This window comes from Neodiprion fabricii, chromosome 6, assembly GCF_021155785.1.
Source record: "Neodiprion fabricii isolate iyNeoFabr1 chromosome 6, iyNeoFabr1.1, whole genome shotgun sequence".
NCBI lineage: Eukaryota > Metazoa > Arthropoda > Insecta > Hymenoptera > Diprionidae > Neodiprion > Neodiprion fabricii.
In genome coordinates, this window is record NC_060244.1 from 602382 (window position 1) to 625038 (window position 22657).

At 48.0% G+C, this 22657-nt stretch overlaps 1 protein-coding gene across 3 annotated transcripts in view; it reads right to left on the reverse strand.

Moving 5' to 3' along the window:
* Nucleotides 1-22657, reverse strand: part of LOC124184365 (protein O-mannosyl-transferase TMTC1-like) — a 144232-nt gene that overhangs the window by 35633 nt on the left and 85942 nt on the right. For all 3 annotated transcript variants that reach the window (XM_046573979.1, XM_046573980.1, XM_046573978.1), the window contains 3 exons: nt 21936-22067; nt 21050-21122; nt 12757-12860 (listed from right to left, as the gene is read on the reverse strand). In XM_046573979.1, the coding sequence (XP_046429935.1) occupies nt 12757-12860; nt 21050-21122; nt 21936-22067 (309 nt within the window). The remainder of the gene's footprint in view (nt 1-12756; nt 12861-21049; nt 21123-21935; nt 22068-22657) is intronic.

Here is a 22657-nt window from a genome sequence, read left to right on the forward strand (position 1 = left end):
ACTGCACGGTGAAATGGCACCGCACGAAATGCTGCGAGCGGAGCGGATGAAAGAGAAAGTAGTAAAGTTGGAGGTATTTACGCCCTCTGCACGCACCTTTTCTATACTACGCAACGTTAGCATAACGAGAAGAAATAATCTGCAGGTCTGACGGAATTTCTTTACACACATACTGACACTGGGAATAAAATGTGGATCTCGCTTTTGCCTTTGATTGTTCCTTTAGAGAAATTCAACCCCCGCCGGGGAGTCGGAATTCCAAGCCTTGTACCGAGCACCGGTACATCCATGGGTCTTCATCTCTGTACAAAGGGTCGAATAACCGAGTGTACGTATCCTGGGTTACGCATCACGGGATATCGTAAACAAAATGTAACGCTGGATTAGGGTGAAAAGCGTGCATATTTGAATTAACGATTGTACCTGAGCCCCGTCTGACCGACGCCTCCTTTCGCCATATCCGTTTTTCCATACTTTTGTAGGATTAGTTCTCCGTGATACATGGAAGAAATGTCTAGCATCGAAATTCCGCGCGGTCTCTATATTAATCCTCATGGTTGGTCACCGAATAAAAGGGAGCTTCGATTCTTTATTTTTCTCACCCTCGTCATCGTCGTGACCACCGGCGACGCACGTTCACGAGTTATCAAGTTACGTGACACGCAGCGTTTCTCTTGTACGCACAACGCGGTTTCAAAGGGTGTTAATTTGTCGCCTGCAGGTAGTACGCCTACGCTCGCGGACGTCAAATATCCAACTACCATGATCGAGAGGTCTGTCACCGTTATGTAATTGATAATTACGTTCTACGGTGTGTGCGCCGTACGACGAACGGAAAACCGAAATGGACGTTGCCTTGGAAATTGGATACAAGACTGCCTACCGGGGCAACTGCTCTCCAACAAACCTGACTCCGCGAGGGGTTCGCCTTGATGACCGTGATATTCCACTCGTAATATCTGACACTTCGTAGTTGAAGTAAGTCGGTAATAACCAGTCTTGAGTAGGCCTGTCAGCTGCTCGACCCACGTCAAGTATTTCTCTCTGCTGCTCAAACGTTGCGCTGTCAACACTTTCTCGCTTTCTCGGACTCCGGGTGTAATCATTGGTTCTCAGACGACATTGGCCATGGTGGAGTGTTGACGAGTAAGCTGTCGGTACGACCAAAACTGTTTTCTTTTTGTCCGCGTCTTCTGCTCTAGAGAGTTTCGGATTCAACGTAATTCGAATAAGTGGATCGTGGAGAAATTTTTTTCCGTTTCAAACACATAGAAACAAATCAAATTAAAAAAAAAAAAAAATTTTTTCCATTCGGATTGCACAGCACCGCATGCTGCTTGGCTGAAAATACGGTTGAAGATATATCTCAGAATTTTTTTTCCGTAAGCTTGAATTCTTCGGGGGTTCCCAGCCTGATACTAGGAATAACAAATTTTAGGGTTGGCATGCCGAAAAAACTCCCATCATGGCCGACATTCCAGAATAGAAAAAGCACCCTATGCCAGGCTCCTTCGTCATTGTTGCTTCGTAAAATTGTCACGTTAGCTTCGATCGCATTCGCAATAGCGAGTGAACAAGTTCGCCGATTTTTCTCTCTTTTTGTTGACGGATCGCACGCACACATCTCCCTCCGACTAAACATGCCGATTTCTTTTGCCTCGACGCTCTGCTAATGCACCACAACCTGGACAACGCTTCTCCCGTTAACCGACTCCGCGCGGAGCCCTCAGTCTGTCTAGCTGCAATGCGGCACGCCAGACTCCTGGCCGCTTCACCCTGGGGCACGGATGACCTCCGTGCAGTCCTGCTTCCCCGGAGATCACCCGCCGGTACATTCATTCGCGTTACTCAGTTGCGCATACGCGACACTGTGGCAAAGGGGACTCGCAACCGTTATAAGCAGCGTAGTCGACTGCTGAAGCGAAGTTTGAAATAGTGCTTCGACGCTGTCGAAAGTAAGGAAATTTCATTCCACTCGGGTGGTAAGGTCGTTAAGGTTTTCGCGTAAGACCATTGGAATGGTGATTTTCAGCGTTAAGCGTTGGGTGAAAGGTTACATCTCGATTTTTCTAGCGAATGGTAATGCCGGATGAACCTCGAGTGATGAAAAGCAACGTTTGTTCATATCGACCCCGTTCGACAACACAGGAATTAAAAAAGGCCAGGCAAAGATTTGGGGGGTAAAAATTTCCACGGTTAAACCGCGTAGAAGAATGTGGCAAAAACGATCAACAGCATTAGAGGAAGAATCTTGATAGGTCAATCCACGGGCGGAGATTTAACGCTTCCGCAAAAAAAAAAAAAAAAAACTTTGATTAGTCAAGGGCAAAAAGCGAACTCTTGCTCTCTTGACGCCAATTTTAAGGCTCGGCCCGGCCACCGCCCATCAAAGTTACATCGGAGTCCCCGGGGAGCAGTGCCCGCCAATTCGTTCGCATTTATATATGGGCCGGCTCCTTATCTCGGTAGTCCCCGACCACCCGCGTCCTCGATCCTCCAGGATGGTCCCGCCGGCCACCGCACTCACTCGAGGCAACAAGACCCGGTATTTCCGGCACTCTTCCCTGATTCACATCCTGCGGCTACCCAAACCTGCTCACCCGCCTCGTGCCCGCTAATTTTCGAGGTCGGAACGATTTCGCACTTCGAATGTCCTTGCGTTATCTGTTCGCGAACAGGGAGAATCGAATACTGACGAATATGCCGTAAGGCGTACCGGCTCGCAGACTTGTTGCGAACTATTCGTGCACTCTTTTTCATCGGGATCACGCGTAGGGGAAATTCGGGCTCACATCAGTCTGGAGTCCAGCTAATTTTGCGTAGGTTCGTGGACGCTTTGACAACGCCGTGAGCCCCGATAACCGCAAATAGATGCTCCGCGCTGTTTTAGTCCGGGTAAGGTCGAGTTACGGTTTAAGTAGTCAGACCAGAGGTCAGACTTGCTGGCCAACTGTTGCCACGGTTGGAACGTTTGCTCCACGGAATAGATTTTTACGTTATTCCAGTCCATTGGCCTCTAACAGGGTCCACTTTGCCGCGGAGTCCAGAACGTGGTGTTTAGCCTCTAACCTCAAGGTCGAACCTTATAGAAATTGGTTCACTTTTTCAGTGAAGAATGTCATCGCTCCCGTTTTGGTTGAGGTAGATTGTTCAGGACCGGCAGCGCCGTCAGTTTCTAACCAAAATTTCCGTTGCCAGGCCAGATGATGTAGTCTCCGGGTGTGAAACTCTTAGCTCCTCTTCCAATATTCCACCTTCCATTCACCCGTGCAACAACCCGTGAGCAGTGAAGCCTGAACTTCACATCCAAGCACCAGATCAAAACCTTCCGTGCAGGTGGAGTTTGGAGCAAAAAAATCTCACCCCTGAAATTCTCCTCGACTCCACACCCTACCTAAATTACGCAAGGATCGTACGCGTACGCGGAGGTTTCAGGCTTCTTCGAACAATTTGAAACCGAGCAGGGTTCAAGCACATCCTGCTGGTATAATTAGCTCACAATTACCAGCTCGGATAAATTAGCTCAAGGGTGTGCCGGGGTGAGAGTTGCGGTATTAGTTGCTTACCCTCAGAAGCGTCTCGAGCGCGGATAGCTGGGTAGGCGTGATATTGTCTGACAGGACGCGTAATTATTACCCTCGACTAATCGGCACGCGGTAATTCCGTGCATGTTTGTGATCAAGAGAAAAACACGCGCGTGCTCCACGCTCTCTCTCTCTCTCTCTCACTCTGTGCTCTGTGTATTCTCGTTTTGGTCCTGTTCGGTCGTTCTCTAATCTCTTTCCTGTCTTACTTTGAGCACCTTTTTCTTTGTCTTTGTTCTCTCCTTTTGTTTTTTTCTTTTCTCTGTTAGTTAGTCTATAAGTAGCCTTAAGTATTCTCTGTAGCTTTCTTGTATTTGTCCAGCATTGTCATGGACATAATAAATAACTATTCTATTCTATTCTCTACTTCTCTCACTGTCTCACTTTCCCCCGCACGTGTCAACCACTGTACGGTAGAGCACTCGTCAATGATGACTCAGCAAATGCATCGACAAGGAAACATCGAATATTCATAAACGACCCATCGCCCGTAATGCGAGTTTTCTAACTCGACTATGTGTACTGTGGCTCACTAAGTGCGAGCTTGTGTACCTATTTACTTTGGCCTCTACTTCATCGGCGAAGTTTCCTCTCGTCTACTACGTGTCAGAATCGACTGGGTTAAGTGCCGCGGCATCGAGATGGAAGAATTCTATCAATTTCACGCACAGGAAATTCCCCGCCGTATGCAAACAGACCGAGAAGTGCGGCGGAGGAACATTCCGTTTGTTTGTGAGCGGATAGGAATGGAACTGGGCGTTCAGCGTTCAGAGGTCAGACGTAATTTAGGAAATATACTCGACTTCCGAGCACACGAGTTCCAACGCTTTTGTTTTACCCGATCAAAAAGATCGTACGGTCGGGTAAAAAGGGATTTGAAAAGAGGCACCGGGCCAAAAAGCTTAGCGGCTTACTTCCGGCGGGTTGCCGGTTCAGGACAGACGGGATGGAGGGATGATGATGGAAGAAAAAACCCACCAGAGTAAGGCGCATACCTATATACGCGGATACAACGGTGTAACGATATTAATCAATGCCCAAAAGAATTCTTCACAAAGTTGGAAAGAACAATGGTGGGAAAAAGTTAGCACTCGAAGAAAAAACAATGAAAATATAATGTATTCTAGCTGCCGCAGCGGAAGCTCGGGTTCCTTTTCTCCGCATAATCTTTCTTACACAGGTCCTCCAACCGCATGGGCCTGCGGACATTTTTATTTCGTTGACATGATTAACGACCCTCTCTTTCTCTCTCCGTATTGTGCAAGTCCCTCGTACAGAACATCCGAAGAATTTCGTTACCACACTGCGGATGTAATATACACTAGACTTTATCAAAAAATTAAAGATTTTTTTTTTCAAAATTCAAGTCGAAATTGTTATTCAAAATGACGACAAACAGACGCGTCGATTTTTTGGATACAGTCAAATATACACAATATCATCATCATTTTTGCGATATGCACACGGAACGTGATTACGCAACGTTGTTCGAGTGCGGCTTCCGACTTCCTTTACATTCGGCAGATGTGTCAAAGTGGAAGGCGTCACCCCCTCGTCATTCGACAATGTACACGACCTCTTCTACTACACCCCCGGTGTACTTGAAAGAGGTTTCGCCTCCGCCCAACTCCGTTTTGCAACACAAACGTATCAAGTGTCCCCGATCTACTCTCTGACTCGATACATCGGTCGCAATCTGAATACGACCGCGCAGCCGGCAAGTTTGGTTGGCCGAAGTTTAATCCGGCAAAAGTGAAGTTTGAACCGGAATTCCAGGCCTTTGAAACTCGTACTAACTGACAAAAAGGGTGGACTCGAGACGACGACTTAACGGCGTGCGTGGTGCGATTTTTTTGCCGGAGCAGGAGCGTTGGCCTTTGGAGATTGGAACGGGAAGTCGGTACCGTTCTTCGGTTCTTCGGCATCCCGTGAACCGCGTTTTTAACCCAGTGCCCTCGGAGCTAGCTCAAAGGGCTTGCATTCCGGGCCTAGGCTGTAAATATAGATCGAGGCGAGAGAGAGCTAGACGAAGGTGGGTACATGGAAATTGATTCACCATCAGAGCGTCGCGTCCGGGCTCGAGACTTGAGAGAGAATTGATTAAGGGGTACGTGCCTGGAGAATGAAATTAGATGTAAAGATAAATAAATCCAGTGAACCGACTGGCTTCCTGGCTACCGGCTCTCTCGCTCCCGGTTCTCGTGCGAAAACGGTTCTGCGCCTGCGGCCCGGAGTTCCGTGGCCCCCGAGATTGTATCGAACTTTAAAGCGGATGGATTTGAATATTTTCATTTTCCCGGTTACCGGGTCCCCCGTTTAATGTCACTCGTTCGTGGATCGATGTTCGCCATTTTCGCAGCCACACGCCGTCCTCGAATCGATGGCTCTCTCCAACAGCATTCGTTAATTCTAAGCATCCAAAAACGTCGCCCTCTCCTTATTCCTGTACCTGTATCGATACCGGTCTTTAATGAAATCATCCGCCCGACTGATTGTCCGCATTGATTCCCTTCATCGAATCCCCCCATCGCCGAGCTGTCCGACTAAATTAGACCCCATAACTCGTACTCGGGTTATCGTTTTCTCCCTCAAGCTCTAAGGGATTCAAATTGGTTCTATCGAATCGTTATCTGTCGCAATAATCGTCGCCATAAATTTTCCCCCGAATTTTCTGTTCGAATTTCTGTGATTTTCTTTTTTTTATTCATCCTCTCTTCGTCCTGTCGCGCCGCAGTAGTTTTCAAACGAAGTTCTTCCCACGGGGAGATGTTCTCCCTCGACGCTAACATCCACCCCGGTTTTGTTTTTCCTTCTCGATATGAACGCTGCCGAGTCGAGCTTTTAAATCTGTTCTTGGGGTGGAAAAGGGGGAGGGAAGAAGCGGCGTATTTGTATCGGGGTGTCAGATTCCATTTCGGAGGCTCTCGGTGTAAATTCAAGAGACAGCTATCCGCGGAGAACCTCTTCCCCAAAAGTGCGTCGACTTTCTCGATCTGAAATCCGAATTTTCCATCTCCTCGTCCGCCCTTCGCACCCCCTCCACGCCTCCGACGAGACGCCAAGGACGCCCTGAGGCTCGGATATATCCCTCTGAAGCCTCCCGACGGGCTAATATTTCAAATGTAATTGATACGTTCCACCGGCGGTCTCCTTTTCATCGAGTTTTGGCGGCCTGGCTATATTGGCGTAGGCCTGGATCCCCCTCGTTTCCGCCGATCTCGATTTCCCCTCGGCGTTCTTCGCCCGAGGAAGGTGCCTGGCTGCACGGGGTGAAAACCGCGTCGCCGTACGCCGATTCGCAGTTGAGTGTTGCTTCATCATTTATGGGCCGCGTGACAGGCGGGAAGCCGGCAGGTTTTTGTCGCTGCAACTTCGCCTCGGTTAAAGCCGAGAGATTCCGCACGCGGCGTAACGTTGGCGGAACAGAAAAAGCGTCGACGGATAAGACGCGCGAGATATGAGTGACAAATTTTATCTTCGCTGAGGTGTATCTCATCCCAGCGAGTTGCGGTGCAAGGAGACGGGCCGAATTTCGACGCCGTCTCTCAGACGGGCATTACTCGCAACGTTATCTTGGCAAATAGAAATTTCGCCGGAGTGACAACGCCGCTGTTTATCCTCGGGGAAAGAAAAAACATCGACTCAGACGCTGGCGGAATTTCCAGTCAGTGATCGTCCTTTGAATCGAGTAATTCAGTAGAGGTATTCAGTTTGTTAAATTGGTGCTAGAAAATTTCCACCTCCGTCAAATTACAGATAATCTTGATAATCGGGGTGTAAGCTGGGAGAATTTTACCGCCATAAATGCCCGCGAGTGAAATCCGCGTGGGAGATTTAGATAACCGATCGAGCGGAGGGTGAAATTCATTCGCTAAACGAGCTGGTTAATCGGCAACTAATATTTCAGACCGGATGCAGAAGCATCGAGGAGGGCGTACCAAACTTCCGCTGCTTCAAAATTACGCCGAGCAAGTCGAGGATGTCGATCGGCTTCACCTCGGTTCTGTAACGACACCCCGCATAAATACCTGCATCTGGCCGTAGGAGGTCGAGAGTCTGAATTTACACCCTAGAATTTTCCCAAGGGGTCGCAGCAGCGCCGGCTTCCCCGAATTGGCAAACCGGCGTTACTTAAAATTAGCATCATCGTTTGAGCCCTTGAGGCTCGCCAGCCGAGGGTTGGCTGAACAAGGTGGTGAAAATTTTACTGCAAGGCGATACCACTTTTAGCCGGAGCCGTCCTTTGATCCCTGATACCGGCTCTCCTCCACCCCTGACTTTCCTCCTTCTCCCCCCTTGCGCCCCACACGCGAACATTCCACCCCTCGCATTCCCCCGAATTTCTCGCGGGCTTGTAACTACCGATGCGCAGCCCCCGAATTTCGTTACTCGTGAATCCCTTTCTCATTTTCGCCAAAAATCCTCCCTCGTCGTTAATTGTCGGCTCGTTTTGACGGTGCGCTTGTACAATATATTCCGGAGAGCGAAGTGATCTTTGCGGGAGAACCGGGTCGCAACCCTCTCCTCACCTACCGGTCGGCGGGTATTAAGTTTTCCAGTACATTCGCCGCGCACTGATAACGGTGTAACTTATCCATTTACGTCCCGGGTCATTACGCCATAACTGGGCTAATTTATGGAGGGCAGAGTCCCACCTAAATCCGAGCACGTACTCTCTCGCCCCGCCAGTTCTGTCTCGCTGCCGCGTCCTGCAGGACGGACGGCTCCATGGGGATGGGGATGTTCGACCACCTACCTATACACCCACATAAATTCACCGAACTCGTATATAAACCCGTCATGTTGTACTCGTGAAATTGGCAAAAAATTCTACACACGGTGCAGAACGCTCGTCGCGGATTATTTCCTGTCCCGGAATTTTACCTCCCGGTTCCCTGTGTATTTTTTTTTTTTATCCCTTTTAATAAGCTTGGCGAATCTTACGCAGGTAGCACGACTGCCTCGGATCCAGATCCACTTGACTGATTAATGATCCGTCCACTGATCTCAGGGTACAAAAGAAGTGATACTTGAAGATGAGAGACACGGTTTAATGTTCGATAACCGCGACCATCAAAGATCGAATAAAAACTAGCATCTGAATCGAAGATGGATCATCCAAATCAGAGGCAAATCCGATGTACGACTCGATTAATGAGGTAGTCGGGGCCAATAACACGGTGTATCAGGATCAATGGCGAGATGAAAACTCTACAGAGTCTAGCCAATGGTTGTAATTCGCTGAGATAAATTCAGAGCGAGCTCGCTAGTTTCCAGCAGGATAAAGGAACGGCAGGATGAAAATGGCCGTCGATGAATTCGAGATAATGCAGTCGGCCGACGGAAAAATTGTAGTAGCTGACGGTGTATTTTTCGGGAGTTATGCGTATGTAAATGTCCGCGGTAAGTTTTTCTACAGCTTCTGGAAGAAAAACACACCCACACACGATCAAACGATAGTCTTCCGGGTTCCCAAGAGTGCGCGGCTGGGCAGTGACCAGGTTTTTCTAAACCTGCCGAACGGTCAACCGCCTGCATCGCAATGCTCCTCGACTTTGGCGTCTGGCTCTAGCCAACGTGAAGAGCCCGAGGTTGGCGGGTAACTTCCGTCGTGAGTGTTGAGTGGGCTTGTCGTGCGGTAAGGAAAGACGAAAAGCCAATGGTGCTCGGTATGCACCGAGGCCAAGACGCCGGCGGCGCTCTCTCTCTCTCTCAGGTCTGAGCCCTGTTCCCGGGCTCCTCTCACACCCTAACCTCTGGGCGATGGAGACTAATTGGACACTCTGTCGCCACGTGGGTCGCTCTTATCATTCCCTCGGCTTCATCAGCAGCCCCGTTGTTGCTGGTTTCACTAATTATTTTCGTCCGACAGAGGGTCAGACCGATGACGGCTCGGAACAACTGACTCTAAATTCTGCATGGCTGCTGAGTGGGGGGGGGCTCTTGACCCTAAAAAACTCGGTTATTACCAGTGCGACATGCGCCGGTTAATTGGAAGGAATGATTATTACAATACGATTCGTCATCCGGCTCTTGCGGTCGGAGTAAATTTAGCGATGTTGTAGCGAGGATTGCCAATCTTTTAGCTTTCACTGGGAATTCTTTTCTTTGAAGACTGAACGACGCAATCTCTGTAAAAGTTTGAAATAAAATTTACGCGTACTTTTAATGAGACTCGGATTTCCATCGCTGTCTTTCGGACTTCAAATGCTATTTGATACGGGGACGAAAGCTGGAAGGGTATCATATTTAAGCGGGTCTAGCCAGCAGCACTCTTTCAAAGCTGAATTGTTCGATACTGGCAAAAAATGGAATGAAAGTAGACGAGTACCGGAGGGAAGAATTTATTATTCCGGATGACATTTTTGCACCGTCGAAAAGCCCTGCTTGGTTTTATTCAAAGCTGCCGAGAGCGAACGTAGCATTCGTCTCGGTGGGATAATCCCTCGGAAGTATATCAGCCTCATCGCGCGAAAACCAGGAATAACTTGTCAGTTATTCGTCTAATTCTGGCGGCTCTCTCCACTGCGGGAGTTTTAACATTAAATTTGGAGTGAGCTTTCCGTCCGGCTTCTATCTTGGAAACGGGATGAGAATACTCGACAATTATTTCAAATTCTAGACGTTCGCTAAACGTGACCTGGATTCCGGCGTTATTTGTCGCTCCCGCGTTATTGTCAGGCGATGGAAAACTTGAAACGTAGGGTGATGAGAGGCTTCGGCTTCCACGGAGGAAACGCTTTCAATATCAGGCGCGGTGCTTTAATTTTGCTAATGAAAAACTCGGGGGCCTTGTACATTATGTACGAAACTCGGCGGGACGCACGTCATGGACAAAAATGTCCACCTTATTCCCTGTAATTTCTTATCGCGAGAATATACGAGAATGTGACATTGAAGAATCAGCTACAATAATTACGCGAGGGATGAGCTGACACGAGGCTGATTTGATCCCTGTAATTTTCACCTAGCGAGCTTTCCACGCAGTAATTTGAACCCGGTGAATTCGAAGATCTGAGCTTTTTCGTTGATTAGTCTAATGGTTTCGAAAAATCCCGCGTACACCGAAATTTGGCAAATCCGGGCAAGTCGCTCTTCGCACGAAACAGTAATTCTCCATCGCCTCGGAGAGAAAAGATAATTAGCGCGTTTTCCATCGTGCTTCGCGATTACTGTCAAATAATCATCAAAGCTCGGGGGCTTCATCAAGCTAAAAAAACTCGCCGTTCCAACTGTGCGATATGATTTTCCCTCGAACGATTCTCAGCTCCGGGGTTTCCGTTTCGACCCCTTTGACACGCCCCACCCCTCTCATCCGGTGTTCAGGAACCGCTGAAACCCGCTTTCGGCACATCACCAACGTTTAGTGGTCTCGTAATAATTCCCAAATCAAGCGACTATATGGAGTGTTTATACCCGTTTCAGCCCGAGACGCACGTTCAAAGTTCACGTCCCCAACTCGAGCAGCTCAACCCGCTGACGTTGATTACCAAAGTAGTTCTCACAGCTGAATACAACCCTGCACCCCTCCCGAACGAAGTTGAGGAAGAGAGTGAGAAGTTGGCGGAAAAAAATATGTACAAAAAGGCTCTTCCCGTGACACCCTGCGGGTTAACTTGGCCGTTCTTTTAGCCCCCGCGGATCGATTCGATCAGCTTTAAAACCGCCCAAGCACGCTGCGAGATTTTTCGAGGCGTACGCGTAGCAGCGTCAGATTACAAAACTCTGGCAACTAACCGGCGAATTCAGTTCCAAAAAAATTTCATCTCCGTACCAAAAATCACCGGATATCCAGGCCAAAAGTGGGTGATTTCTTTAGCCCCGGGCGTCAAGCACGCGTGGTTTTCTCCGCACCGGATACACCGCGCATTTCACATTCCAATGCCCGCAGCTGGGACCGGGGCCAAGTTTCAGGACGAGGCTGAAGGACTTGGGCTTGCTTCCAATTCGCCCATCGATACAAAGTGCAGGTATAACGTAAGACCTGACCGTGCCGGCGCGACGGCGTCCGCGGAGGGCGGAGAACGGGGGTGGAAACTAGTCGGGAAGTTGGTGAAGTTTGATAAAATATGTACCTACATTAAGGGTCCTCGAGGCGCGAATGTCGGACGGGGAAACATCTCCGGTCGTCGTCGTCGTCGTCGAGGGCGAAGGCGAAGGTTGTTCGGGAGAAGCGTTATCGACGTATCGACGTGTCGAGCACGCGGGGGCGACAAACGCGAGAAGGATCACACGGCTCGTCCTTGCACGCGACAGGATAGAGGCTCCCCGGGGAGGCGCGTCGCGTCGAGGGCCAAAGAACCACCACCACGCTTATCGCGAATTCCGAACGCTCGCGCCTTCGCGTCGTAGTTCGAGGTTGGAGCTGACACTTGAGCCTCCTGACATTTCGAGTATCCTCGCGTCATTTGAAGCAAATAACCGGCAGAGAAGATCCGCCGTTGAAAATTTGACGAGAATTTCTTCACCGCCGCGCGTCAAATCGACTGTCGACGAGGGAATAAACTCGTCAAATATCGAGTCGGGTCGAATATTTCGAGAGGCAATCCCCCCGGCGTTTTTCGAATCGAATTCGTTCCACTCTGTACATATACAAGCCGACACCTCGCGGCTGGAAATCGCTCGTCGAAACAGGCGCGCATCTGCCTGTATAACAGAAGCTATTCGCTTCATTCCTGCGTCGATACGCGTCCCGGCGTTTAACCGCAACTCTTGGCTTTCAGACCACGATTCCAATGTCAATCCGCCCCAAAGGTACCAATTTGCTTCCGTCGCGGCGAGGCTGGGTTAAATTCCGCCGATGCTGATCACGAACGCCGGGGAAAATAAGGCCAGCGAAACTGTTAAAAACACAAGTTCGAGGGGCGGGCTGCATGGCAGACGTCTCGTCCACGCCCGCGATTCCACCTCCCCCACCCCCAACCCCCTCGAGACTCGGTTTAAATTCGCGGCTTGTCTTCAAGGACCAAAGCCGGCCGAAACTCGCTCGGTGAAAGTCGAGTTAGGGGAATGAAATGGGGGGAAATTAATGAGCCAGATGTTGTTTCCTTTTGATTTTTATTCGCAGAACTCACAGTCATACTTTCTCAGCTTGCGTCACGCGCTTTGAATGCCGATAATATCGTGCGATGATACACACGGGCATTATATTGTGAAAGTTGAAACGACTTACCTGACGTGTAGGCACGGATGAAAGGCCGCCGGGTTGTCCGGGGGTGAGAACTTTGGCAGGGAACCGTGGAGGAGGGCGAGTCTCACCACCAGGAGAACTCCGAACTGGAAATAAAAGTAGAAAAGTTAGAAAATTGCCCGAGTCCGGCGCGTGTATGTCGGCTCTCTGATGGCCCTCGACGTAACGAGACTTTGCGCATGTTTTCCCGTTTTCCGCTTCCCATTCACCCCCCTCCGAATGACCCTGGTACATCTGTACGCAATGGAAGAACCGGCCGAAGCTATTTCCCCGAAGAAACAGATGCAGTATAACAAACTTCCCGTCCCTGGGAGTCTCCGGATGAGTGGGAATGAAAGAAAATAAAAACAAAAAGCAGAACATGCTGAGATGCCTGCTCCATGAGAAGAATCGACGAAAAGAGTAAACCGCGTCTAATCCAGAAATGCTATTTTCACACAACTCCAGTCGACTTTCCTTCAATTTTTCTCCGACCATGGTATTGGCGAGGTAAATTTAATCAGGGCGGCCATAAATTTGTGAAAAAAAAAATCCCATCACATTTACAGGTTTTCCATGGCTTAAAACTTAATTTTCCCTGACATTTTTCCAGTAACTAGTAAGTCACTAAAACCCAAATCGTTCAGCTTATTAACTCTATGTTCGGTTCACACTCAATTCTGATTGAAGACAAATATTATGTACAAAAGATCAGTTTAAACCAATTTGGTTTCTCGGTGAGAAAAGGCAAACTCTTTACCTTAAAAAATCATTTCTAATTTCCATGATCAAAAACTAACGTTTTTAGTTTTTTCCACGACCAAATAAAAAATTCTCTGACAATTCCAGGTTTTCCAAGTGCGGGGCCATCCTGTTATCCGACGGCATAACCGAAGCTGCGACGTCAATTCGGGTCGTATGAGACTTCGATCGGCGGTAAACACTCGTAAGCCGGCCTTGCGACAATCGACTGGACTTCCATAAAAGCTCACGGTGCACGGCGCCTATTGGATGAGGTAATTTGATTTTAACTCTACGGTACGGCGATGCGAATATGAGTCGGTAAATATCGAACGAAAGGGAACAAAGCGGGGTGAAAATAAGGGATAATAAAACGCGTTGTAAAGGTCCGGTGAAAATTCGGATGAAATACCTTTCGTCATTTGATCCATCGCACGAGGGTAAGTAACGTTGTCGCGAGAAATTTCCCCCCGCGGTTTTCTCTCCGCCGTGACAAAGCTGCAAGCACCGATTCCCAAAGTACGAACGAGACCCGGGATTCGGACTTCGAACTAACGAAGCAACCGTATCGGGTGTAGAAAAGGCTGAAAAATGATTACCTGTAATTCGCGGAGGAGCAAAGTGAAACCCCGGGCGAAGCTCTCGCCGGAATTTTATACAAGGTCACGTCCGGCGGATGCTCGCTTTTTCCTCCCATCGAGACTAATCAGAAGTTCGCCAACGGGATTCGGTCGAGGTTTGGATCGCGGGGTTGAATTAGAGGGTCTCCTTGACGAAGCTGGCGCTTCTTCGCCGCCGTCCTGCGGGGTGTATCAAGATCCTGACCGCCGTCATATTTCCGTCACGTTCCCTCGGACCTCAGTAACCCAATAATTCGACTTCTGCGTCCGCAGCAGCGGTTCGACACCTCGAGGGTCGGCCGGACAATATCTGCGAATCCGGGCAATTCACAACTTCGGAGGATTTAAGTTGCGGTGAAACTCCGTCAGGAGAAGCTAGTCGACTTATATAGATATACGCGCACACGGCCGCGAAGATCCAGGTCCCGGACTTCCAGCGGTCACCGGCTCCTGGGGTCACTCCGCATTATGCCGAGAGCCGGGCGCCCGTCCCGAAGGGTGAATAATATAGTCACCAAGCCGGAAATTCAATTTTGGTAAATATCTTATGATCTTCCGCTACCCCTCGTTCTCTGAATAGCTCGGGCAGTCTCGCGATTCAGATTCGGTTCGTGTGTGGGTGTGTGTGCGCAGCCTACAGGGTGGATCAGAGAGGAGAGAATCGAGGCACCTTCCGTTTTCGCACAACCGCGAACCGGTGATTGAAAGGAAAAATCTGCGAGTCGATAATCGGTGGTGAAAGAAATACACCGATCCGATCGAGTAGAAGCTCGGCATTTTTCTGGTATCATTTTTTCACTCATGAGAGATTTTTTAAAGGGTAAAATGGAAGTGACAAATTCGTATTATCTTGCTGGCATGACAATAATAATACAATATAGACCGGATTTTACCATTCTCTCCTCGCGACGAGCATTCAACAGCTCCGAGTAAATGAACGAATAAATAAATAAACACAACGCCTGTTGGAAAATCGGAGGGGGATGTTTAGACGCGAGCGCGTTCACGGGAATCATCACGTCACCTGAAGATGCGTCTGCAAAAATATTGCCGCGATTTCCCGCATAATTTGTTAAGCACCACGTTATTCAACCCTCGCGGAGCAATATCGATGTGTTTCACGAGGCTAAACGACTACCGTTTTGCTCTGCAATATGGCTGGGGGAACCGTTTTTGCTCTATCCATAATCATAAACAGAGCGAAAGTGCCCGAAGTTTGAGCGGAATCAGTGCTGAATATTTCCCCGTAAATTGATTAAGAGTAAGTGAGCCGAGGCCCGAATTCTGAATTTTCACGACCTCGAGGCCCGATGAAAAGAAACAAAATCAACGACTTTTGACGATCCAACTCAACTCGACGATCTCTTTTTCCGCGTAGCTGATCCTCCGTCGGTATTTGATTACCTAGTCGAATCGAGACTCGACGACCGTTCCGACCGTAACTAATTCTCGCAATATCTATAATTAAGCAGCTTTCGAAAAGGTCCCGGGCAGATTATAACACGTGGCAACTAAGGGATGAAAAATGGGGATGAGGAGATCCGTGTTGCCTTCGTTCCCGGCATAAATTGGCACGTGCCTTACACTGCTCGGCCGCGTCTCCACCATGATCATTCCCGGCCGTGTTGCGCCGACGAACCGACGCCTCGACGCTTCTTCGTCGCTATTTTACCACCCTTCGTCCATTGTGAATTCGCCTCGTGCGGTACCTGCCCCTAATTGTAAGCACGTCGCAGCTTGTACGTACCTACCTCGCTATTTCTCGTCCCCGTTAATCTCGAGCCCGAGTGTTAACAGGAGCTGCACGTAATGACCCGGATTTTTGAAGGGGTTGCATTTACCGCGGTGCAAGCCGACTTGTACACGGGCAGCCAACTCGAGAAATACCCTAATAATAATTCACCTTGTACCTTAATAATTACGCCCGGCGTATACGAATTATTTACAAACACCGTGTAGTCCTGTTTTTGCTCACCGAGACGACCCGCGGTTATCGGAAACTTTTCGACCGCAGGTCGGCGGTCAGCCGGGCAGTTTCTAGCAACTTGGTCGAGGCCATAACCTGGCGCGCGACGAGCTTAAAGCGGTCTAGGAACGAGCGCGGAAAGTTTTCTCGTAAATTTCTAGCACTCCGACCATTCGGTAGAGAATATAAGTATACGAGAGAAACGTGCTTTGAACAGCCGCGGCGCGAAGGCAACAGAAGAACCGTACGAAGGCACTTGAGAACCATCGCGCGGCTTTCACTCGTCTCTACATATTATAGGTATGTAACCAGCGGCGTGACTAGGCGTCTACGGGTCCCGGGTATAGGGTGGATATTCAGCTCCCTGGACGAATAATGGAACATATTTTCTTTGGAGCCTCCTCTAATGAACTATAACCACACTTGCGGAATACACATGAAAAAAAATAGTACGAAAACGAAAGAGCGAAATATCACAATTATCCATCCGTATGAAATATTGCGACTTTACTTTTTACCGCTTATCTTGGGGTATTTCCCAGGTTATCTCAGCCTGGTTACGCCCCTGTTGATTTTACTGTCCGGCCTCGGAGAATTTATGGAAAATTGATCAGTCGACGATTTTTGCGATTAAGCAGATGCCAGTTTTCAATCCTCGTGACCAGGCTTGATGTAACGACGGGTTGCTAGCAGGGGATTTAATGAAGTAGATGGATCGTGTCGCCGTCAAAGCCCCGAGAAATACGCCCGTCACGGGGTTTTAACAAATCTCTTCATTAGTCAAGTCCGGTCTCGTGACGTCCGCCGGGTGTTTTTCGGCCAAGGTTACGAAACACACGTGACACGCGTGACGGCTTGTCGATATGATGAAAATATCAAGCCGCACGCGAATGTGCAAAATTTTGCGAAATCATACGAATGACGGGAGCGTCAGAAATAATTGCCAAATAACCGGTCCGCAGAAATTTCCTACCCCTTTTCTATTCACTCGTTCAATTATTCGGTTTCATTCAACGCTCGCTGCCGTTCGAATGCGGTCTGACAATAATTGGCCATTAATTATATAACTGCATGCCTGCGCGTTGACTGACTGCAGGTCGCTGGACTCGTCTCAACGCCGCGGCTTTTCCGTGCCGCGTATCCATCGCGTATCGCACGTAAAACATCGAACGAGGATAATTGGGAGAAAGGCCAATTGCAGCATATGTATGTCTGGGGCGTCCGTCCTTTTCAATTAAGCTTTTGCGCATTCAATTCGCGCCGCTCGGCCACGGCTCGCGGAGGGAAATTTAATCTACGTCGCGATAAACACTGCTTAGGGGCGAAGCCGTCTAAATTAATTTGTCGCCATAAACTCGATGACCGAGGCTCGCTTAATTTGCTCCCCTGGCCGACAGGTAGGCCGGTCAGAACTTGGACCGGACCCTGTCCGAGGGTCGGGCTGACACCGCGAATTAAGCAACCCTGCCACCTTGCGCGCTGCAACATTCGTCTGAGCGGGACGGAGGATTTACTTTGTCCTAGGGTGTAAAAATTAGCGGGTGCAGAAGCAGCAGCGTGACTCAGCCTGGCGCTAAGAATAATTCCGTGATTACGCATCGCTGCACCGATCCCTTGTTACAACCGGAATCCGACAGTCCGAAAGGGCTTCCCTCCAACGATGCAGTCATCCTTAACAGGATTTCGTCTTGCGAGGCACAACCGCGAACTGTGAAACCCGCGGCTTGATTCGATTCCACTATTCTCGTCTTTGTGTTAAAGCTGACTGGACTGCGAACGTTGCAAGCTTCTTCTTCCAGTCAAACATATCGGCGGAATTGCTCGTTCAGGGGCGGAGTTGAAGCTCCGAATTTGAAAAGAGTTCCCGAAGCGCCTAACTCCGAATTATTCGCTGGCGATGCTTGAAGTAAAGGAATCAAACTTTGGAGAAACAACAATGTTTCGAATGGTCGGAAACGATCGACGGCTCAAAGTTCCGAAAATTCAAGTTACGGTAGAGCAAAGTTCCGATAAGTAAAGTTTCGATGGAGTAAAATTCCGAAAATCAAAATATACTCACACAGCGTAGTTTACTCCACGAGTGGGTGCAAGTAAATCAGTAAAACCGAAAATCAAAACGAATAGGATCGCAATCTCAAAATACCGAAAATTCAGAACAAAAAAAGATCAAAGTGGTGAAATTTCACCAAGCCTGAAATTCACGGAACTAAAACTCTTTGATCACTCGGAATTTCAATGTTTCAGATTTTTGAGTGAAAGATTCGCCACCAAAAGTTTCGAAATTTAGCATAATGGGAACTTTTTAAATTCGGATTTTCCACCCCGCTCCAGTATTCGCAAATTTTTCAAAGTTTACGGTTATACTAGAATTTTCCTGACAATCAAAGCTCGTTGGCGTTTGCTATTGTAAGTTAATTACTTACGACTCGTGTGCAACAATAAGGATCATCGCCCGATCGACGAGGGCATAAATCGTGAGGCTAGCTAGCGTATCTACAAGATATTTGTACAGAGTTCGCTGAATCGTAATGATTTGTCTGTGAGCGGAACTCGGTGGGTATAGTAAGGGAAGCTCCTTCTCCCACGACGGTCTTCTCCTTTTCGCATTTCTTTATTGTCTTTTTTTTCTTTTTTCTTTCACCCCCTTCCGCGAGCTTCAACCGCGTTTCCGTTTCCGTTTCCGTTTCCCTGTTACCCCCTGTGCGAGACGTGGCAATGTTCCAATATCGCAAAACACGCCTTCAAGATATTCAACCTGCGAAATTATTCCCCCGAATAAAATCCTGGCGTTGCATAAATGTGTGTAGACACCCCAAAATTCTTGGTATGTTAACGCGTGAGATTCGGCCAGAAACGTTTTCTCCTCTATCCGTTTCCTGCCTCGAAATTATCCTACTTATTGTCATTATTTTCGCAAGATATTGCCTGATCAAAAAACAGCTGACCTGAAGTTTAAGTAAAGTATAATATCTAGACAATACGAATGAGTGGTTGGGCGGGAAATGTGACAAGCACAAAATAGTGACGTCACGTTATTCTTGTTCAGCAACGATCGCCTGCACTCGACCTTTGAACCGCGTGTACATTTGATACCGATATCACAATAATTCCTACCCTCCATGTACTCACAGTATTTTTTTTTTTTGCGAATAATGTTGCCAAAAGAGAGGAGGAAAATGTTCTTGACCAAGAAATTGAATCGAGATTGAGTCGCGCTGTTGATTCTACGTACAAACCTGCCTGCTCTCGTCATTAAAAATCGTTGAAATTCGATGTTTTATATCGTTTCAATGTAAGGTCTATTCCATGAACTATCTGATCACTTCTCCCGGTAGCATTACTCAAGGTAGATATTAAACAAGGTACGTATTTCGGTGGTTCGGAACCGGAAGCGCGTGTATATACATACAAGGATGGGTACGACGAAGATCGTTAGGGTTAATTAGAGGTCGTGTTCGGGAACCCTTTCAGGTCCGCTAAAAGTTATCAGTCATGCCTGCTGTTCCTAAAGGAAATTTAAAACTGTTACACGGTCAGTGCGTAACGCGTTTTGATCCCTCGAGTGTCGTGTTGCTGTAAAAATGTTTGCGGAATCCACTAGGTGTGTGGGTACGTATAAAACCCTCGTAACTCTACGGTTATTATACCGCCACCCCTCGCCTCGCACGTATTTCCGTACGTGTTTCAAACCCCCTTTTCAACCCCTGTCCCGAACCCATCGCCTCTCCCTCCCTCCTCTTCTCGTTCCACCAACTTCCAGCAAAACTCCCGAAAGGCAACCCTGTACATCCACTAGATTCAATTAAGGCCAGATACCGGCGACTATAATATGCACCACGCGAATAGCGACTGGCTTCAAGGCAAAGTGCTTTGAAGCTTGTACAGCCGCTCGGTTTCCATTTTTTCATACCGCTCTTTCATCGTCGATCGAATTTTAACCACCTCTTTCTCTGATCGCTAAAATTTCGAAAATTCGTTGACGAATAAAAATAAAAAAAAAAGAAACAACGAGACGAAATGAATTTCAACAGCGTTGAATAAAAAATTTCCAATTTGGTGACCTGATTTAGTCCAACTATCAGCGCAAGTTGCAATTGAAATACCGGTTGAATCCACTGTATTTCATGCCGGCTGCAGATTAAACTTTTTTCATCACGAGCTAAACTGAAAAAGCGCTCGTACGCTGCGCACGGTACACAAAATAACACAGGAAATTCGAAACAAACAGAATCGAAATCACACGCCATCCGAAAATCATTCGATCAACGGTGAGCTACAGTTTTCATTTATATTTTATGGCGTATTCATCGGTGATACAGCTGTGACAAGTTTCAATATAATATACGGTATTACGCAACCTTGAATCACGCCCGTCTTCTTCGATTCGATACAATTATTATAATTAGTATTTTAATATAATTCGGGAGCGGGATCCATAGGGTTCTCTAAATTATCAAGGTGAACGTCAATCGGAGGGTAATAATTCGCGGGCGAATTCTGAGCGAACGTGACGCGCGAAATAATTATTTAGGCGACACGTAGCGCTTGTCCCAGGAGCGCAAAGAGAGAAGGAGAAGGATGGTAAAGGAAGGGAAAAGAGCGATTAAGAGCTGAAGGGGAGAAAAAGCGTCTTAGGAACTCTCGGCGCCGGTTTAGAAGAGCATCCTCGCCTTCAACGAGCGTCTGTTTCTCCCCGTAAGCAAAAAACTTCGTCCCTGCAGCAGGCGTCGCGGCGATGCTGCAGTGGCGAAAATTTCCACAGCGTCTCCGGCGGATCGAGTGCGGTTATAAAGCCTGATCCGATAACCCCTTTCCCAAATTCTCGAGTGGCAAAAAAACCTCGAGGATTATACCGCGGGGGCGTTTCAGGGGCGTTTCGGGGGCGTCAAAAAGCCTCGGCGTCTCTTAAATTTGATTTTTATACTCGGGTATGTAGAGGCGAGGATGACGAATGCATGGATATACTCACCGATACGAGAAGAGCCGCGGCTCGCCGTGAGAAATTTCTCGATTCGTCGTTCCACCGCGCCTCGAGTAGCGACCTGTGAACGAGAAAAATTTATCAATATTTCAGATCCGGGATTTCGAATACATATTACGCACTCGCCGTTTTAGTATCAGGCGGACTTAACGTAGCGTTACTAATTCCCCCTAATAGCCTCAGGCGATATCTGCCGGATAGCTGAGAGGAATTTATTGCCGAATGGATCGTAATTCGGGACGATTGAAATTAAAATAAAATACGTCGTTCTGCAGAGCAGCGTCGAGAAAGAAGGATTCAATCGCGAGAGAGATTTATACTTTACATATACGTGTGTGTAATACGTTTACATATGTATATATACACGGGGTGTGATAAAAATTTGGAATAAAATCGTAGCCGCGATAATCATGATTGATTTCGTCAATCATCCCTGCGGATAGCGATTCAACGCCATTCATCGATACGCGCGTGCGATACCTTCGTCAAAATGCACACCTTCGCATCTCCGCGTAACGAGAACGACGAGGCACAGGAACTCGACATGCAACGGAGGCCTTGGACCAATTTGCAAATCGGGCAAGTCGAGCGGCTCGTTTTTCTGCAGTCGCATGCCGCCTGTCACACCCACAATAACAGCGTGTGGCTACCGAGTCAAAGACTTCTTGCGGCCGGCAAGAAATCGCTCGCGAATTACCAACCGGCCCCCGTTATTCACGGTTCTCCTCGCTTTTTCTTTCTTTTTTCGCCGATGGTCGAAGCAGGATCGATAGAGGTCGGATTCGTCGGAGATAAAATCAGTAAAATCTGGGGATCCTGACAGCGGAATTTTGACGCGTGAGATGCGAAGCAAAACGGAAAAGTATCGTCTCACCTTTTTATCGAGTGCCAGGATCGACAGAGGTCGTAGAGGAGATTGAGGACAAGCACCGTGACTCCGGTCTCCTTCGCAAGCATCGACAAAGCGCCGAGTCCCACGCTGCTCCAGACGTGGGCCGTTTGTTGACTGAAACAGAAACCAATAAACGTGAAAAGTTTATTGCGGGAAAATGTTTACGCGAAACAAAATATTCACCGGTATCGATTTCCTGTTTGCCCAAGTTCGGGTTGAACCATCGAGCAACGGTATCGCGTGTCAATTTGGACGGAAAATGATAGGCTTGCGGATAAATTTTTATCTTTTACACAAAAATTATACACTGCAGGCTGTCACAACGTGTGATATCGATTATTGGCAGCGACGCCGTCGACCAATGTTCATTTCTCCTTCAAAAACAAAGTGAAATTCCGCACCAAGCCTTAAATTCGACCCCACGTATCAATGGCGAGAAAAAGTCGTTATCGTAATTGTCAGATTCGAAAATAAGATCAAGTTCGGCGTAATTTCGTAGTCTGCTGGACATAATAAAGACCCAATTTCAGTTCGCCACTGTCTTTAAAGTGGTACGATGATTGTGTAAAAACGAGAATTAAGATTCACTCAATCGTGTTTAGTCCCGGCTGAACCTATTCTACAGAAGCATCAGCATCATTTATTCGTAAGAAAGCGCGGTGCAATTAAAACTTGAAGTAGCGAATTCGGAATAGACACCCTCG